This window comes from Salvelinus namaycush, chromosome 18 (genome assembly GCF_016432855.1).
Source record: "Salvelinus namaycush isolate Seneca chromosome 18, SaNama_1.0, whole genome shotgun sequence".
In the NCBI taxonomy this organism is placed as follows: Eukaryota; Metazoa; Chordata; class Actinopteri; order Salmoniformes; family Salmonidae; genus Salvelinus; species Salvelinus namaycush.
This window is the reverse complement of record NC_052324.1, coordinates 21540566-21558176: the sequence shown is the minus strand read 5'-3', so window position 1 is coordinate 21558176 and position 17611 is coordinate 21540566. Positions and strand designations below refer to the sequence as shown.

General features: G+C 42.2%; 1 protein-coding gene across 3 annotated transcripts; it reads left to right on the top strand.

Annotated features, from left to right (window-relative positions):
* The first annotated feature begins 533 nt into the window (after window positions 1–533).
* On the top strand, window positions 534–16723 carry LOC120063233 (rab11 family-interacting protein 2-like). Of its 3 annotated transcripts, XM_039013468.1 has the most exons (5): window positions 561–1305; window positions 5514–5953; window positions 6057–6954; window positions 14647–14752; window positions 14872–16723. In XM_039013468.1, exons 1-5 carry the CDS (start codon window positions 950–952, stop codon window positions 15076–15078), a joined length of 2007 nt encoding a protein of 668 aa, XP_038869396.1. In that variant the 5' UTR covers window positions 561–949; the 3' UTR covers window positions 15079–16723. The 3 variants fall into 3 exon arrangements, with proteins under 3 accessions (XP_038869397.1, XP_038869396.1, XP_038869395.1); XM_039013469.1 differs by lacking the exons at window positions 14647–14752; window positions 14872–16723 and adding an exon at window positions 12132–12272 and having other exon boundaries at window positions 534–1305; XM_039013467.1 differs by lacking the exons at window positions 561–1305; window positions 5514–5953; window positions 6057–6954 and adding an exon at window positions 12139–14097.
* Window positions 16724–17611: the final 888 nt, after the last annotated feature.

Below are 17611 nucleotides of genomic sequence, written 5' to 3'. Positions count from 1 at the left end.
AAACATAAGGTCAGTGAGATCCTAGGCTGGGGGATTCAGGGATGGTAAACTGATCCTAGACCTTTTTTTGTTAAATTACATTTCAAATTACAATACAATAACAAAAAATCTGAAGAAACATAAAATAACATTAAAGTAAAATAATAAAACCACTACACTTGAATTGAGTTTCAAAAGTTAAAGTACCTAAAATAAAATAAATAAAATAAGATCAGGGGTTATAAATGTACAACCTGATCCTAGACCAGTGCCACTGTCCAATCACCGTAGGTCGTCAATTTATTGACGAAAATGTTAGCCAATCAGATAGCAATGTAGAAGAGTATGGGAAGGAAGAATGGTTGATGAGGAAGTTTATCGTCCAACAAAGAAAAAAGTCAAGAGAGGCAATGAAAAGTAATTATTACAGACAGTCGTTGTGTTAGTGTTTGACCTCTTTGTATAAGAACGCAGAGTATAATTTGCTTATAGAAGAAAATGGTATACGATGGTCCTTGTCGAACGTCTGAATTTGGGCAAGCTAAAGTAGCTAGTAAGCTAGCTACTAGTAAGCTAGCTACTGTAGCTAACGTTAGCGAGTTCTTGATATTTCATCTTTACCTAGCCATTAAGTTAGTTAGTAGTAAGGACCAACACCTGGGTTGCATGAGCTAATTGAGACTGATATATAAGGTTAGTTACATTACTCAGACTCCACTTGTCATAGCCACTGCGTCCGTAGAATTTTAGAGTGAAGTGGGAGTGTCAAGTGTGTCGACATCATCATCATCATCAGATACCCGGCCGAGAGTCGACAATCGTCATTATACATTACCGAGGACAACGACCTATCGGTAGTAACGTTTGGTCTGTCAGTCTCTGGAAGTGAAAACAAAGTCGTTAGGATATCCTAAAACCTGCCAAAGTAGTTTTTTTTGTCAAAGCTTAGCTAGCTAGCTAAAGCTTTGAAATGGCTTTGGCTGACCAAAGGCAAAGCCAGCAGTGGTATCCCACAAGCGTACAGGTAACGGTGTTCCAAGCCAGGAATTTGAGGATCAAAGGCAAGAATGGAACCAACGATGCCTATGCCATCATGCAGGTGGCCAAAGACAAGTTTTCTACCTCGGTTGCCGAAAAATGTGTCGCACCAGTATGGAAGGAAGAGGCAACGTTTGACCTGCCATTGTTCCACCATGGAAATGCTGAACGCTGCACACTGTATATCATTGTAATGCACAGAGCTCTGGTGGGACTGGACAAGCTCCTGGGACAAGCTGTGATCAACCTACTGGATCTACACGATAACAGTGCCCGGAAAAAGACTGAGTAAGTAGCTCATGTTGAATAAAGATAAAGGATCTGTGTGGATATTATTATACATATTTTTAAACTAGTTCTCCACCGAGAGGGGGGTTCTTTGTGTAGCCAGAATGGTATTAGTGATAGGAATGTCTGCTCTGTTAAGTGTCACCATTGACTTGATGAATTTCACTGACATAGCAGAGCTGAAATTCCATTACGTTTATCAGGAGGCTGATAAATGTCTATTGTACTCTACATCCATCAACTTCTGCACATTTGAACAGTCATGTTTACACACCTAAAGCACGGACGGAGAAGGCCATTCCAGATCCCTTATCAGTAGCTCAGTGGAAGAACCGAAACCATGGAGCTGGTTGGGAAAACGATCTGATTATGTTGGGTGAGGTCAAGCTTCCTCTGCCTTCTTGTCAAACTGTAGCTTTAGGCTGTGAATACTTGACCTGATACCCTAATACCCCATGTCTCCCCTTTTAGTTGTTTGAAATTCTCCATCTGAACAGTAGTTGGAGAATTCCAGCTCATTTAGTTTGAGCCTATCTCTGGCCTTCACAGCTGGATGGGGTTATGCTGCATGCCATGTTGTATCTCATTATGAGGAATGTTGTCCAGTGAATACATTCCTGCCATTTCCCATGTTTCTTCAAGGTTATTTAACTGAGGGCTAATCAAACCATCATACTGACATGTGAAATTACAGGGGTTGGGACAATGATGTCATTCACAACAATGGTGGGATAGGCTCTATCATGGGTGTAGCAAGCATTATAACAAAACATTAGGCTTGCTGCCTTTCCATGATTTGAGGCAAAATGTACACACCCTCATCTTATGTAATAGTGTTTAAGACTGTTCGCTGACTTAAACATGGACAGAAGACTGAAGGACATTTAGATTTCAATATTGAAGACTGCAGACTAATCTTTGACTTGTAGGCTATTTGTTGCAATTGAGGGCAGTGAGTGACTGTCATGGTTGTATCCTCCTGTGTACAATACTCTCTGTGTAGGCTGTCCCAAGGGCAGCCTTTGTACAGTGATTAGGCACATTCACTTGTTTACTGTACACTCATATCTGGAACCTTATCTAGAGTTTACTCAGTTGGGTTTGTACAGCTTTTTATGACTCATCTTGCTCCTTCTCTCTCAAACAAGGGTATTGGAGGTTGCTCTTTGTTCCCTCTTGCAGTGTATAGTGTTAGATTACTGTCCTACATCAGTTGATGTGTTGGTTTGACATTGTCATCTCCCAATGTAGCAGAATATGTTCTCAGCATGAAACAAAGGGATATGATGCCAAATAACGCACCATGTTACTGACCATATTCCACTGTTCACACTTAGGCCTATTAGGTGAAAGGGCAAGTTCCACAACTTGGATATTGAAAAATTGAGGCACTACTGACAACAATATAGGCCTATGTTAAGTATGCTCTTTTGGTATTTCTGTTTCCGCATTAGAAATGGACTTGGCTATAGACCCGTTTCATCTTCATGGTTCGTCTATCAAACAAATTCATACCGTTTAGTCTGTCATGTTAGGCATTAGCTGGATGTGACATGTTAATCATTATGCTTCAGAGGGAAATCGGGGCCTCTACTACTTTCTCTCAAGAGAACTCGTCCAACAGCAGACCACCACTCCTCTATCAGGGCCAGGGTTTTCTATTTATCTGTAAACACTATCACATGTGCCATGTCAACACAGTTCCCTTTAACTCATATAATCCCTTCACTGAACCATTGCTCAGAGTCTGACCTGTACTACAGAAAATACATTGAAATATTATCTTATGTTCTTAATTGTATCCCATTGTACTATGCTCTGGTAGTAGTTGCTGTTTTGCTTGCCATGGCCCAGTTTTAGGAGGAGATTAGGAATGCTTGGAGAAGGCATAGCACATCTTTCATTAGCCTACACCTCCTAGGAAGACTCCCTATTGTTCTGCTAGGCTTTATGGAATGTAGACTAGGTTTACTCCCATGCATGTTTCCCCACAGGTTCCTGTCTGGATTTTTGTTTTATTACACCAGTAAGGGCAGGGAAATGATGCACTGAACTTCACATGAACCACATAGAATGTCTGATCACTACCCAGCAGCGTACAGCGCATTTCAGCTGAACGCATCCTAAATATATACCCATCGGCTAACCATCTACAATGAGTAAAAAGTGACCAGTTTTCCTTTTACTGCCTATGGAAGTATGATGTCCTCCGGGAAGAATGTTTGTAGTGCTCAGTAGAGCCACAGCTTATTGATCAGAACTCTGACCCCCCTGAATGCTTCCCTTGTCCCAGCTGACCCTGAAACATGGAGGTTCAGTGACGACACTGAATTTAACCAGGGATTTCTGCCCTCTACTGGCTTCCTTTTGTAGGCCTGTCTAAATGGGGTTTTTTAAACTTCCATTATGATAACTCAAGTGAAGATGCAAAAATATTAAGCGCGTAGGCCTGCTGCGAGTGACTGAATATGCAAAAACGGCACACTGCAAGGGGCTTCCACTTAACCTGGGTTGGATGGGTTGTTGCTCTGGTCTTGGGAAGGTGAGAGTTCACCTGGGGGACAGTCTGAGCTGCACTTTGTATTACTGGGATTAGCCTACCGGTCTGCTATTTGTCAATCTATCAGTGCTCTTATTGTGCGACGTCTCTTCAATCACAGAGGCTGTTATGGAAAGGGCTCTCCAGAACGCTTACTTTTCCTTTTGTGCAGAGTGGGCCTAAACTGCAATGAGTTTACAGCCCATTTACATCAGCGCTGGATCTATTCTAGGTCAAAACTAGTGCAAAAGTTCAGTAATAGTTTTATCAAGTCATGTTTGACCCCATTTCCTGGCATCATGACGTTGAAAAAGTTTCCGTAGCTCATTCGTCACATTTGACCTTCAGTACATTGGTTCTGCGTCATTTGGCCATATGATTTGTTTTTTAATTGAATGGGCGGCCCTACACTGAAACAAAATATAAACGCATCATTTGTTGGTTTAATGAGCTGAAATAAGAGCCCACAAATTTTCCATACGCACAAAAAGCTTATTTCTCTCAAGGTTTGTGTTCACATTTGTTTACATCCCTGTTAGTGAGCATTTTTCCTTTGCCAAGATAATCTATTTACCTGACGGGTGTGGCATATCAAAGAGCTGATTAAACAGCATGATCATTACACAGGTGCACCTTGTGCTGGGGACAATGAAAGGCCACTCAAGTTTTGATGGAGCATGCTGACTGCAGGAATGTCCACCAGAGCTTTTGCCATAGAATGTAATATTAATTTCTCTACCATAAGCCGCCTCAAGTCATTTTAGAAATTGGCAGTGCAACTGGCCGCACAACCACAGACCACATCTGAGACCAGCCACCCGGATAGCTGATGAAACTGTGGGTCTGCATAACCAAATAATTTCTGCCCAAACGGTCAGAAACTGTCTCAGGGAAGCTCATCTGCGTGCTCGTCGTCCTCAGCAGGGTCTTGACCTGACTGCAGTTAGGCGTCGTAACTGAGTTCAGTGGGCAAATGCTCTTCTCATAGGAATCACAGTTTCAACTGTACCGGGAAAATGGCAGACTGCATCTATGGCGTTGTGTGGGCGAGCGGTTTGCTGATGTCAACGTTTTTAACAAAATGCCCTATTGTGGGGTTACGGTATGGGCAGGCATAAGCAATGGACAACGAACGCGGTTACATTTTATTGATGGCAATTTGAATGCACAGAGATACTGTGACTGTAGACCCCATGTCGCAAGGCTCTGTACACAATTCCTGGAAGCTGAAAATGTCCCAGTTCTTCCATTGCCTGAATACTCACCCGACATGTCACCCATTGAGCATGTTTGGGATACTCTGAATCGACGTGTACGACCGCATGTTCCAGTTCCCACCAATATCCAGCAACTTCGCACAGCCATTGAACAGGAGTGGGACAACAGGCCACAATCAACAGCCTGATCAACTCTGTGAATTCGATGTCGCACCAGATTCTTATTGGTTTTCTGATCCACGCGCCTTAAAATGTTTTTAAAGGTATCTGTGACTAACAGATGCATAGCTATATTCAGTCATATGAAATCCATAGATTAGGTCCTAATGCGTTCATTTCAATTGACTGATTCCCTTATATGAACTGAAACTTTAAAAAAAACAAGTAAAATCTTTGATTGTTGCATTTTATTTTTGTTCAGTGTAATATCTTTCTCCCACTCTCATTTTCAGTTGGTACAAACTGCTGGATAAGAATGGGAAGGAGGACAAAGTCAAAGGGGAAGTGATGTTGGACATTCAGTTTATGAGAAACAACTTGACAGCCAGCATGTTTGACCTTTCCATGCAAGACAAACCACGCTCCCGCATCGGAAAGCTCAAGGACATAGTGCGTGGGAAGAAAAAGGACAGCTTCTCTGACTCAGCCTCTGCAATAGTTCCCTCTGTCAGCCAGCTACTGACTGACAGCGATGGAGAGGGTGACTCCCACTCGGTGTACTCAGAGTTCCCTGAGGCCAAGAAGAAATCCAAGCTCAAGTCCCTCTTTGCCCCTAAATCCAACTTGCAGCGCAACATCTCCCAGTCCATGTCCACACTGGGTACTCTTCCTGAGAAGAATGCATCCCTCAGTGGCAGTCGCTCTTCTGGACTCAATGTGGATTCTCCTGATGGTGAGCTCTTTTCATTCAGCTTAAACATTGTTTTTAAATATTTGAGTAATGATGATGATTGGCATATGCAATAAACTCCTTCACTGTCGCTTTCTATCTACAGTTAAAAAGAAGTTCAAGTTCCTGGGCCACAAGCGGACAGGCAGCAATGACAGCAAGGTGTCTACAGGACCTTTTTCTCTTCTGGGCAGATCCAAGCAAAAGGATGACCCAAATGGCACGTGCATCAACGGCAACCATGTGTATGCAGAGGAGGTAGAGCCCAAGTCTGGGTCCACCCTCAGCCTCAACAGCTCTGTTCAGGGCTCAGTGGAGGATTTACGCAGCCGCAGGCAACCATCTGACGTCTCTCTAGAGTCCCTCAAGAGCCTCTCTGTCCCCACCTACAGAATGGAGTCTGCAGATGGGGCGCTGCTGGAGCAACGGCGCCTTCAGGAGGAGGAGAAAAGACCGGCCGAGGAGCAGAGACGGAATGAGGAGAAACACAGAGCGCAGCTCAAGATACTGCAGGAGGAGGAGGAATGCAAGCAACAGGAGGAGCAGGAGAGGAGGAGAAGGTTCCAGGAGGATGAGGTGAGGAGGAATAAGCAGCGGGAAGAGGAGCTGAAGCGCCTAGCGGAAGAAAGGATACGGCTGGAGGCGGAGGAGCTTCAGAGGCTGAGGGAGGACCAGAGGCAGCAGGAGGAGGCCTCTGTGGCTGAGAGGCTGTCCTCTCTGTTTGGTATGATCAGGAAGAAGGAGGAGAAAAAGGAAGAGCAGCAGCAGACTAGCACAAAGGAGGAGAGGCCCAACCCAGCTCCCAGATGCTTCACCAGAGATTTGGAGGGCCCTCCACACACCGCCAACCCATTTGAGGAGATCCCCCTCAGTCCAGACCCTCCAACCCTGTTTGAGGAGAGCCCGGTGGACTCCCAGAAGGCTGTTTGCAGCCCCAACACCACGAGCGCTGCGGTCTTCCTCAACTCCAACCGCACTGCCAAGGTGTCTGCAGTCAAGCCTAGGTAGGTGTCAGTCTTGTTCTAATGCACTTACAGCTCTATTATAACTTGAGATCTGTGTAGTTAAGTCCAAACTTTGTGCTACTCTCCCATCAATGCATGGTTTTAATAGTGCAGTTAGGATTTGTCCTTCTCTCTGCTGTAAGCTTTGTCAGCCTACTAATGTCATGTAGGCCTACCTGATGTTCTGACAAAAGTTACATCTACAATGGTAAGTGGAGCTACTATATACACAATGTACTTCACTGCTGATCAGGTAACACTAACCAATAAACATTTTCTGTCTCAGTATTTTGCTAATGGGGTGCTAGATGGTTTTCATGTTATTTCCAGTTAACTATTTAAATGTTTTTCTTTAATAGCATATGCACCACATCACGTTGACTGCCTTTGCAGCCTTTCATCTAACATACATCAAGCTCTCCAATTATTTATTTTAAATAAACCACTTTCTCTGACTGCATTCTTAGAACTCTCCTAAAATCCATATTTTCACTCAAATTGCTGTATGTTGTCCAGATTGAATAGCTGTGGTGATGAGTTTTCCTTGCTTGCTATCCAACTGAACTTTAAGTGGTTTTATCATTCCCAGTTGCTTATGGTGGTTTGGGGATTAGTGATCAGATGGTGGTATGGTTTAACTAATCTGTACACCAGATCATGTCTCCAATCTCTATACTGGCTACAATTTAGCTTAGTATTGTGAGTTTCATCTTTGTTCCTCTTAATTGTCTTTAAAGATGGAATCCACAGTGGAGAAATGTTGCCACTCCGCCTCACAGCCGTAGTTATTATTTTGTTGACTAGGCGGAGGTGAGGCGTAGTTATTAAAAAAAATAAATGCTGTAAATATTCTGCTGTTCTATTGCGCATGCAATGATGTCTGGGGGGGGGGTTCAATAACTTATTTGTTGTAATATCGCAAATGGACGTTGCAGTTTCACCATTTAAGAATTCCAGCTTTAAGGCTCTTAAAAGCCTTGACAAACATGAGCGTGGATCACCACCGTGAATTCCATCTGGCACGTGATGGACCTGTTTGGCCACTGTGCTGATTGGTCTGTAGTGTGGAATCTAGGTGTGTCTGAGACTGGGTGATATAGTGCAGAACAGGTTGGGAGGGATGAAGTGAGCTAACACTGGGTGCCTAAGTACATTGGGACTGACTGCTGGCGCAAACAAGGCTGTTTTTTTTTCACTCATCTACTTCTGGATTTATTTTAATCGTTCTTTCCTAATGGTGAGTTGTCCACTCAATAGAGTCCTTTTAAAGGAGGAAATAATTTTTTAGTTTTGCCATAGCCTGATCTGATTTTACTACTGAATTTCAGATCTAGATTTGTTTTATCTTATGTTTGAGCCTTTTTGCAAGAATAATGATGATGATGATAGCCCATCTTAAAGTAAATTGAATGTGTTTTTATAACAACCCTTAAGTGTTAAGAGCAAGGCAGTTGTGGTTATTTCCAAATTGTTTAATTCCATCAAGACCTTATCAGGTGTGATGATCTGCTTACAAAAAAATAGTTGGATGTTTTTGCGTGTTTGGGGTAGAGCATGTTTCAGATGGGACCGGACATAGGGCTGGGCAGTATGACCCAAGTATCATATCCCGGTATTGCATTTATTTTTATTTTTAAATGCCTGTATTTTATGTTTTTGAATAATAGTTCTACATTTTGTTTTGAGTAGTGTGTGACCCTAGGGTGGCAACATATACATTCTAAGTGATTTCAATGGGTCTTTCTCCATTGTGATTGTTTTATACTGTTCACTTCAACCAAAATAAATTTGATAATTTCCTGGCCATATTTTAAACCAAATGTTGCAATTGCGATTTGACTTTGTGATTTTTAGAGCAAAACACTTGGGTGAACTGTTGGACTCATGGAAATAGTTTGAGTATAATAGTGGGCACTTTAAATAGTGTTTGACATGATGACAAATTAAAATCTCTGGGCGTTTTTGTGATGGGGTAGGAAACAAAGTTTTGACAAGTATTTCCTAGGGGACCCTAATCTTTGGCTACATTGAATGTTTCTCTTAGCTACTTCATGTAGCTAGCATTTTTGCTTTGTGTATTCCTCTTTGAAGATACTGTTGCACAAAAACATAAAATGTAAGTCTACACCTACAGGCTGTATAGCTAGTTAAGTTTGCTGGCTCAGTACATTTATTAGCTAGCAATTAGCCTTAATGGCTAACAAGATTTTAGGCTCAACTTACTAAGAATAGACAAACTAGCTGTTTGCAGATGTAAGAAGGAAACTAAGTTTAATTACAGAACACTTAATATTAAGAAGCAAAATGAAAACCGCATTGTCATCAACATTGTTGCATGTGCTGCGTTGACCATGCAGAGACTGAACGCAAGTGTCTCATGCTCGAGGAACAACAAATGCTCTCCTTGAGTGACAGAGGGCAGGGTAGGTCTGTGGAAAGCTGCATGGAGAAAGCAGAGAAATGAATATACTACAGTTCAAAAGTTTGGGGTCACTTAGCAATGTCCTTGTTTTTGAAAGAAAAGCAAAAATAAAAATTGTCCATTTTAAAATAACATCAAATTGATCACAAATACAGTGTAGACGTTGGAAATGACTATTGTAGCTGGAAACGGCTTATTTTTTTTATGGAATAACTGGAGGCCCATTATCAGCAACCATCACTCCTGTGTTCCAATGGCACGTTGTGTTAGCTAATCCAAGTTTATCATTTTAAAAGGCTAATTGATCATTAGAAAACCCTTTTGCATTTATGTTAACACAGCTGAAAACTGTTCTGATTTAAAGAAGCAATAAAACTAGTCTTCAGACTAGTTGAGAATCTGTACTCCGGGATGATGGCCTTCTAGGCAGTTCCAGTGTCTGTTCTTTTGCCCATCTTAATATTTTCTTTTTATTGGCCAGTCTGAGATATGGCTTTTGCTTTGCAACTCTGCCTAGAAGGCCAGCATCCCGTAGTCGCCTCTTCAATGTTGACGTTGAGACTGGTGTTTTGTGGGTACTATTTAATGAAGCTGCCAGTTGAGGACTTGTGAGGTGTTGGTTTCTCAAACTAGACACTAATGTACTTGCCCTCTTGCTCAGTTGTGCACCGGGGTCTCCCACTCCTCTTTCTATTCTGGTTAGAGACAGTTTGCGCTGTTCTGTGAAGGGAGTAGTACACAGCGTTGTACCAGATCTTCAGTTTCTTGGCAATTTCTCGCATGGAATAGCCTTCATTTTGCAGAACAAGAATAGACTGACGAGTTTCAGAAGAAATGTATTTTTCTGGCCATTTTGAGCCTGTAATCGAACCCACAAAGGCTGATGCTCCAGATACTCAACTAGTCTAAAGAAGGCCCGTTTTATTGCTTCTTTAATCAGAACAACAGTTTTCAGCTGTGCTAACATAATTGCAAAATGGTTTTCTAATGATCAATTAGCCTTTTAAAATTATAAACTTGGATTAGCTAACACAAAAAATGTGTTTAAACAAATATTTTGGATTATTCAAGTACCCTCCCTTTGCCTTGATGACAGCTTTGCACACTTGGCATTCTTTCAACCAGCTTCATGAGGTAGTCACCTGAAATGCAATTGAATTAACAGGTGAGCCTTGTTAAAAGTACATTTGTGGAATTTCTTTCCTCCTTAATCCGTTTGAGACAATCAGTGGTGTTGTGACAAGGTAGGGGGTATACAGAAGATAGACCAAGTCCATATTATGGCAAGAACAGCTCAAATAAGAAAAGAGAAACGACAGTCCATCATTAGTTTAAAGACATGAAGGTCAGTCAATCCAGAACATTTCAAGAACTTTGAAAGTTTCTTCAAGTGCAGTCACAAAAACCATCAAGAGCTATGATGAAACCTGCTCATGAGGACCACCACAGGAATGGAAGACCCAGAGTTAGCTCTGCTGCAGAGGATAAGTTCATTAAAGTTACTAGCCTCAGAAATTGCAGCCCAAATAAATGCTTCAGAGTTCAAGTAACAGACACAACAACTGTTCAGATGAGACTGTGTGAATCAGGCCTTCATGGTCAAATTGCTGCAAAGAAACCACTACTAAAGGACACCAATAAGAAGGGACTTGCTTGGGCCAAGAAACATAAGCAATGGACATTAGACCGGTGTAAATTTGTCCTTTGGTCTGGAGTCCAAATTGAAGATTTTTGGTTCCAACCGCCGTGTCTTTGTGAGACACGGTGTGGGTGAACGGATGATCTCTGCATGTGTATTTCCCACCATAAAGCATGGAGGATGAGGTGTGGGGGTACTTTGCAGGTGACACTGTCAGGGATTTATTTAGAATTCAAGGCACACTTAACCAGCATGGCTATGACAGCATTCTTCAGCGATACGCCATCACATCTGGTTTGCGCTTGTTTTTCAACAGGACAATAACCCAACACACCTCCAGGCTGTGTAAGGGCTATTTTACCAAGAAGCAGAGTGATGACATGCTGCATCAGATGACCTGGCCTCCACAATCCCCTGACCTCAACCCAATTGAGATGGTTTGGGATGAGTTGGATGGCAGAGTGAAGCAAAAGCAAGTGCTCAGCATATGTGTGAACTCCTTCAAGACTGTTGGAAAAGCATTCCTCATGAAGCTGGTTGAGAGAATGGCAAGAGTGTGCAAAGCTGTCATCAAAGCAAAGGGTGGCTTCTCAAATATGAAATATATTTTGATTTAACACTTAATTTTATTTTTTACTAGATTCCATATGTGTAATTTCATAGTTTTGATGTCTTCACTATTATTCTACAATGTAGAAATTTGTTAAATAAAATCTCACATGAGTAGTTGTTCTAAAACTTTTGACCGGTGGTATATATTTATCATTGCTGCACTAGAATTTAAGTTTGAAACAAACATTTGAAATATCAGACAGAAAATGCTCTGGGTTCACAAGTTGTATCATCATTAGGGGTCCAAATGATGAACAAAGAATAGAAAAGAGCAGAGACTGATTTTTTTTTTTTAAATTTAGCAGACTTAAAAGAACACTAGTTTCTGACGTTGTCTTGTAAGAATTCAGGGTGCATCATCACATGTGAAGATAAGATCTTGATGGAATGAAGCACCACTGTAAGATGAGGCAAACTCCTGAGTTCTTGGTTATTTCAGCTGTCATGGGCAAGCTCAGCTCTGGTGTGACTGTCTGCCACTGACCTCCAGGTTTTCACTCCTAGGCAGATTAGTGGAGTCTCTGAAGCAGCCTGAAACCCCCGACAGAGTCCCATAGGCAGCAAACTCCCTCCCTGCGCTGAATCCTTTCTCTAGCGTCCCCTCTGAGTCTCCTGATATGTTCTCCAACCTCCACTCCTCCCTTGCTCCCGCTAAGGTGCGGAGGAGCACCTCCAAGTATCCCTACAGCAGCACTGAGAACCTGGCTGCCATAGGATCTTCCCCCAATGGATCTGACAAGAAGCGGCGAGATCCTCTGTCCCCCAGCCCAATGGAACCGCAAAGCCATGGAAAACCCAATGCAGGCTTCAGAATTGTCTCTGCCAAATCTGCTGTGGCAAGTGGCGATCCTGTGCCAATTAAGTCAGTTGAGGGCAAAATACATTCTCTACCTCTTCCTGACTACGATAGCCTGTTCCCACAGAAGAGACATGGAGTACAAGGGCAGACTCGATGGGACCATATAATTGCAGAGGTGAATCAGAGACAGCAAGAATATGTGCCTCGGCTCATTGGTAAAGAGATGAGTGTGGATGGCCCAGACCTCGACTCACCAGGACCTCCACGCAATGATAAATATTCCTACTTGCAGGAGCGGGCAGCAGAGCACTTACACCAGCAAAAGACACAAGTTCAGGAAGTTCAATCTACCTCTTTGAGGAGCGTAGGGCCCAGCAGTTTTCCAGCACTCATTCCCCCTTCCAAACCAGTAGCTGCAGTCCCCCTTAGACTAGTGGTAGACTCTAACACAAACCAAGACCAGAGCACTATACAGGCTAATCCATCTGAGAGGCCCAATGCCTTTGTCTCGACAAAACCCTTGGTTCAGAGCAGAGACTTACCCTTCGTGACACCTCGGGAGGATGCAGAGAAGGTGATAAACACATCTGTTGCTACAGCCAGTGATGGCAAACATGTTTTCTCAACAGAAAAACCTAGACCTACATCACGAGTGGTTTTGGTGTCAAGTTCTACAGATGAACCTAAAGGACTGCCAAACACTTCCAAAGAGATCCCCGCAGCCAAACCCAGACAAAGGTTAGTCCGCAAAGAGCCATTGAGACCTGCAGATCATGAGCAGACATCAGCAGGGTCTACCACTGTAGAGCAGGAGAACAGATTGGAGAGGAGAGCCTCAACCCTCGATATCATGAGAAGGAGTAGTCCAGTGACTGCAAAGAACACTGAGGTGACTGCTTACAATGAAAAGCAACTCTTCTTTGACTCTGCAGAAAGAGACATTGATAAAAAAACACAGTTGGAACACATTATGAAAGCGAAGTTTGCTGTACTTGACCCCTTCCCCATTGCTGATATCCTGCCTAAAGACCCATGGGCCCAACCAGAGCCAAGCCACAGTGGAGATTACTTGTTCACTGGAGAACCACAGAAAAACTGCAAGCTTAAAGAACAGGCAATGACAACTGATGACTTGGATAAACTTTTCACGCCAAACAATCCAACAGATCCCTTTGCTAGTTTTAATGATGGTGACTCAGATGAACCTCGAGAGCAGGAAAAAACAGAACACAGTCCTGCTTTTCAAAGGGGATTTTCCCAAATTAAAAAGAAACAAGGAGAACCCCAGCCTTCAGCTAATTCAAGTAATAAAGCAGCGATTGGAAAAATTGAGCTAGATAAACAAAACCCTTCACCCAGAGAAGACAAGCTGATCAGCTCAGCCGCTACAACAGGATGTGTAAAACTGTCGCCTCAAAATACTGGACAAAGTAAACTCTATGGCAGAGATGGGGTGGAAACTCAAGACAAGTGGGCAGCAGACCCTTTTACTTCCTCCTCCCATGTACCTTCTGTCCTGACTTCTCCTGAGCCCCCCCAGTCCGTAGTGGGAGAGCTTACCTCACAGACCGGGGAAAAGACCCTGCTACGGTCCTGGGTCTCACCCTCTGAGCTGCAGCCACTAACTGTGCTGAGTAGCAATGGTGGTGGGCCAGCCTCAACTCCATGCAGGTGAGCCTAAACCCCTCTATAGATATAACCAGCCTTCAATAATTGCATTTTTTTTTCACCTGTCAATTGGCCCAATTGGTCAGTCCTTGCATCCATTGCTATGTCTGAATTTGAGTCGTTATATTTCTCCAGGCTCATCCCTCAGCTTTTGTTTTAAATGAAGAACTCTAGCTTTACGCTTAGTCTCTTTTTTTGGGGGGGGGGTAATTTTGCGTTTCAGTCTTAATCAAATTCCTCAGGGAATATTTTGAAATGGCTGGGTAACTCTGATCAAAGGGGTTGTTTGTTAGTGGTTTTGGTATGAAACGGGGATATGCTGCAGAGTTTCTCTGTTTTGTTCAACTTGGGAAAAGTATTGTTATCTCTGTGCAGCCTTATTTCATAATTGCTGTGCCTATCTCACAGGGGGTGGATTTGTAGTTGTTTTCTATACCTGCAGCCTAACTGAAATGGACCTCTGTTAATTCAACTAATCGTTTGACTTCTGTGACATTGTTATGCTCCTCCGTTTTAGTGTTTTTTGTTGTTGTAGTAATTTTCTCTTTCCAGGCCTCACCCAGTGAAGCCCATGAGCTCCATAGAGAGTCAAGCTCCCATTAGCACCCCGGTAGTTGGAGAGATGTTGACGTATGACCGCACCCTGGGGAAGATGAAGGTACTGCATGTTGATATGTTTAATACTAATAAAACAATACCTTTTTTTTATTTAGCTATTAAAACCAAAAAGTGATGACTGCTGATGTCTGTTGTGACATTGTTTTGTACCATCCTCAGGCGGCAGGCATGGTGGAGAGTGGGCCCTACACCCAGCTGACCCAGGAGGAGTTGATTACCCTAGTGGTGAAGCAGCAGACGGAGCTCTCCAAGAAAGACTCAAAGATCGTTGAGCTGGAGGAGTACATAGACAACCTGCTGGTGCGTGTAATCGAGGAGAAGCCCAGCATCCTGCTGGGCCTCAACTCTGTCAAGCAGGCCCTGTAAGGTATGAGGAGTGGACCAGGGAACTGTAAGATCGAGGGAGATATTTAGGCTTCCACTCCAACATCCCCTGTAGTTTGTGTACGTGTGTGGTCTTTCTTTTGCTGTCACTGTGTATTGGATCGAGCAATCTCTTATTTCCTTTGAGCATATGCACTTTTTTTTGTCTCCATGAGGAGTTGGACTAAGACAATCTCGAGGTTTCTTTTCAGAATGCTGGAATGCATGCTGAATAGTTTTTTAGGTTTTTCTAGAACTATCACTAGATGCTACATCGCATCAAATTATTTTACAAGGTTTTGAAAATTAATACTGGGTTTTCTTTTTATACTCATTTACCATATGTGAACATTTCTTGTCATTGCGTTGGTACTTTATATGCTGTATAAACCATAATTGGCCCTCATTAGGCAAAATGGAACTGGAAGCTCTAGGTATGTTGATGTCCATGTCACTGATGAAATATCTCTGGCCAGGCCTTTGCACAGTGGTTCCATGTTGCCTACAATTTAGTGGATTTTAATTAGGCCATCTAGCTACTTATACTTTGGTATCTGCTCATCCCAAAGCCGTAACACACATAATAATATGCTGGTTAGTGTTTGTTTTGTTGCGTTCTTAAACCTTGAACTTTCCTTGTTTTTCTAGGGTTATGTTTGATCCTTTTCTTTAAATGATCATGACGTGCCTTGATGCTACCCCTTCTTGGTGTATTCAATCAAACACAAGTGTTAATCTAATACCTAATCGGATTATTGCGGGGTATGGTACAAGTACGTTAACCTCTCAAAGTAAATATTGCCTCCATAGTGACATTTCAGATACACAATGGTCTTACCTTAGTTAGCTTAGTTTGTTTAAGCATTATTGAACCTGTGATTTAGGCTAGTTCACACAGGGTTTGATTGGAAATGCATATCTGTCAACATTGCTTATTTTAGTTTCTTAGTTACCTTTCTCCTTATTTTAGTTGGCAGTATAAACATCTTTTTTAAATGTGTCTAAAGGAGGAAACCATCATTTACAAAACCAGAGATGGATAGAGAACCAGCTATTTATTCCAAGGTTGAGGCAGTAGTGTGGATCACGCTAACTATAGATGGAGAGACCTGCTGTTCACTGTTTTCTTTCTTTTATGTCTGTATTAGCTACTCACTTGACTGTGCAGAGCACAATCTTTTCTATTTATGCAAAATAATGTAAGTGCACAACATGTCAAATATTTTATGCAAGAGTAATGACTAAGTTCAAATCGATACACTTTGAGAAAGATCTTCCAATATATTTAGGCATTATGAATGTAGGTTCAAAATGAACCTTGTCCTTGTTAGATTTAATGCCTTTTTATTAAGCAGTAGGCTTTGACTATAGCCTTACAACTTGTGTAAATCTCTACGTCTCTGAATGTAATCTACTCAATGTTTCTTCGGCGTCTATGCCTTTGTGAAATGTCATAGCAATAAGAAACAATATAAATCATAAACATTTCTGATTGTGCCTTCAGGGATTTTACTCATAAGACTGTGATTACTGTAAAATCTGGATTCCGTAAGATGGTTGCACCTTTTTATGTTTACTGGTGTTAAATTCAGTGTATGTGAACACTATGTGATATTTTCAATTAAAATTAAGTACAGTAAATCATTAACTGTTTTGTGTGTGCTATTAGAGGCAGCTTGAAGACTTATAATACTAGCTGTAGGCCTATGATACACTGAGAAATTGTGACATTAATTGAAACCACTATCCTACGTTAGTTCAATAGATTAACTACAGTTGAAGTCGGAAGTTTACATACACCTTAGCCAAAGACCTTTTAAAGTCAGTTTTTCACAATTCCTGACATTTAATCCTAGTAAAAATTCCCTGTCTTAGGTCAGTTAGGATCACCACTTTATTTTAAGAATGTGAAATGTCAGAATAATAGTAGAGAGAATGATTGATTGATTTTGACTTCAGCTTTTATTTCTTTCATCACATCCCCAGTGGGTCAGAAGTTTACATACACTCAATTAGTATTTGGTAGCATTGCCTTGGAATTGTTTAACTTGGGTCAAACGTTTCGGGTAGCCTTCCACAAGCTTCCCACAATAAGTTGGTTGTATTTTGGCCCATTCCTCCTGACAGAGCTGGTGTAACGGAGTCAGGTTTGTAGGCCTCCTTGCTCGCACATGTTTTTTCAGTTCTGCCCACAAATTTCTATAGGATTGAGGTCAGGGCTTTGTGATGACCACTCCAATACCATGACTTTGTTAAGCCATTTTTCCACAACTTTGGAAGTATGCTTGGGGTCATCATCTATTTGGAAGACCCATTTGCGACCAAGCTTTAACTTCCTGACTGATGTCTTGATGTTGCTTCAATATATCCACATCATTTTCCTGCCTCATGATGCCATCTATTTTGTGAAGTGCACCAGTCCCTCCTGCAGCAGAGCACCCCCACAACATGATGCTGCCACCCCTGTGCTTCATGATTGGGATGGTGTTCTTCGGCTTGCAAGCATCCCCCTTTTTCCTCCAAACATAACGATGGT

Bases quoted from the DNA above. Each gene is read 5' to 3' on its own strand.
- LOC120063233 (XM_039013467.1), top strand. From the start codon at position 12,245: ATGTTCTCCAACCTCCACTCCTCCCTTGCTCCCGCTAAGGTGCGGAGG. The intron at 14,098-14,646 runs GTGAGCCTAAAC...TTCTCTTTCCAG, and splicing joins CCAGCCTCAACTCCATGCAG to GCCTCACCCAGTGAAGCCCA. The intron at 14,753-14,871 runs GTACTGCATGTT...TACCATCCTCAG, and splicing joins GCACCCTGGGGAAGATGAAG to GCGGCAGGCATGGTGGAGAG.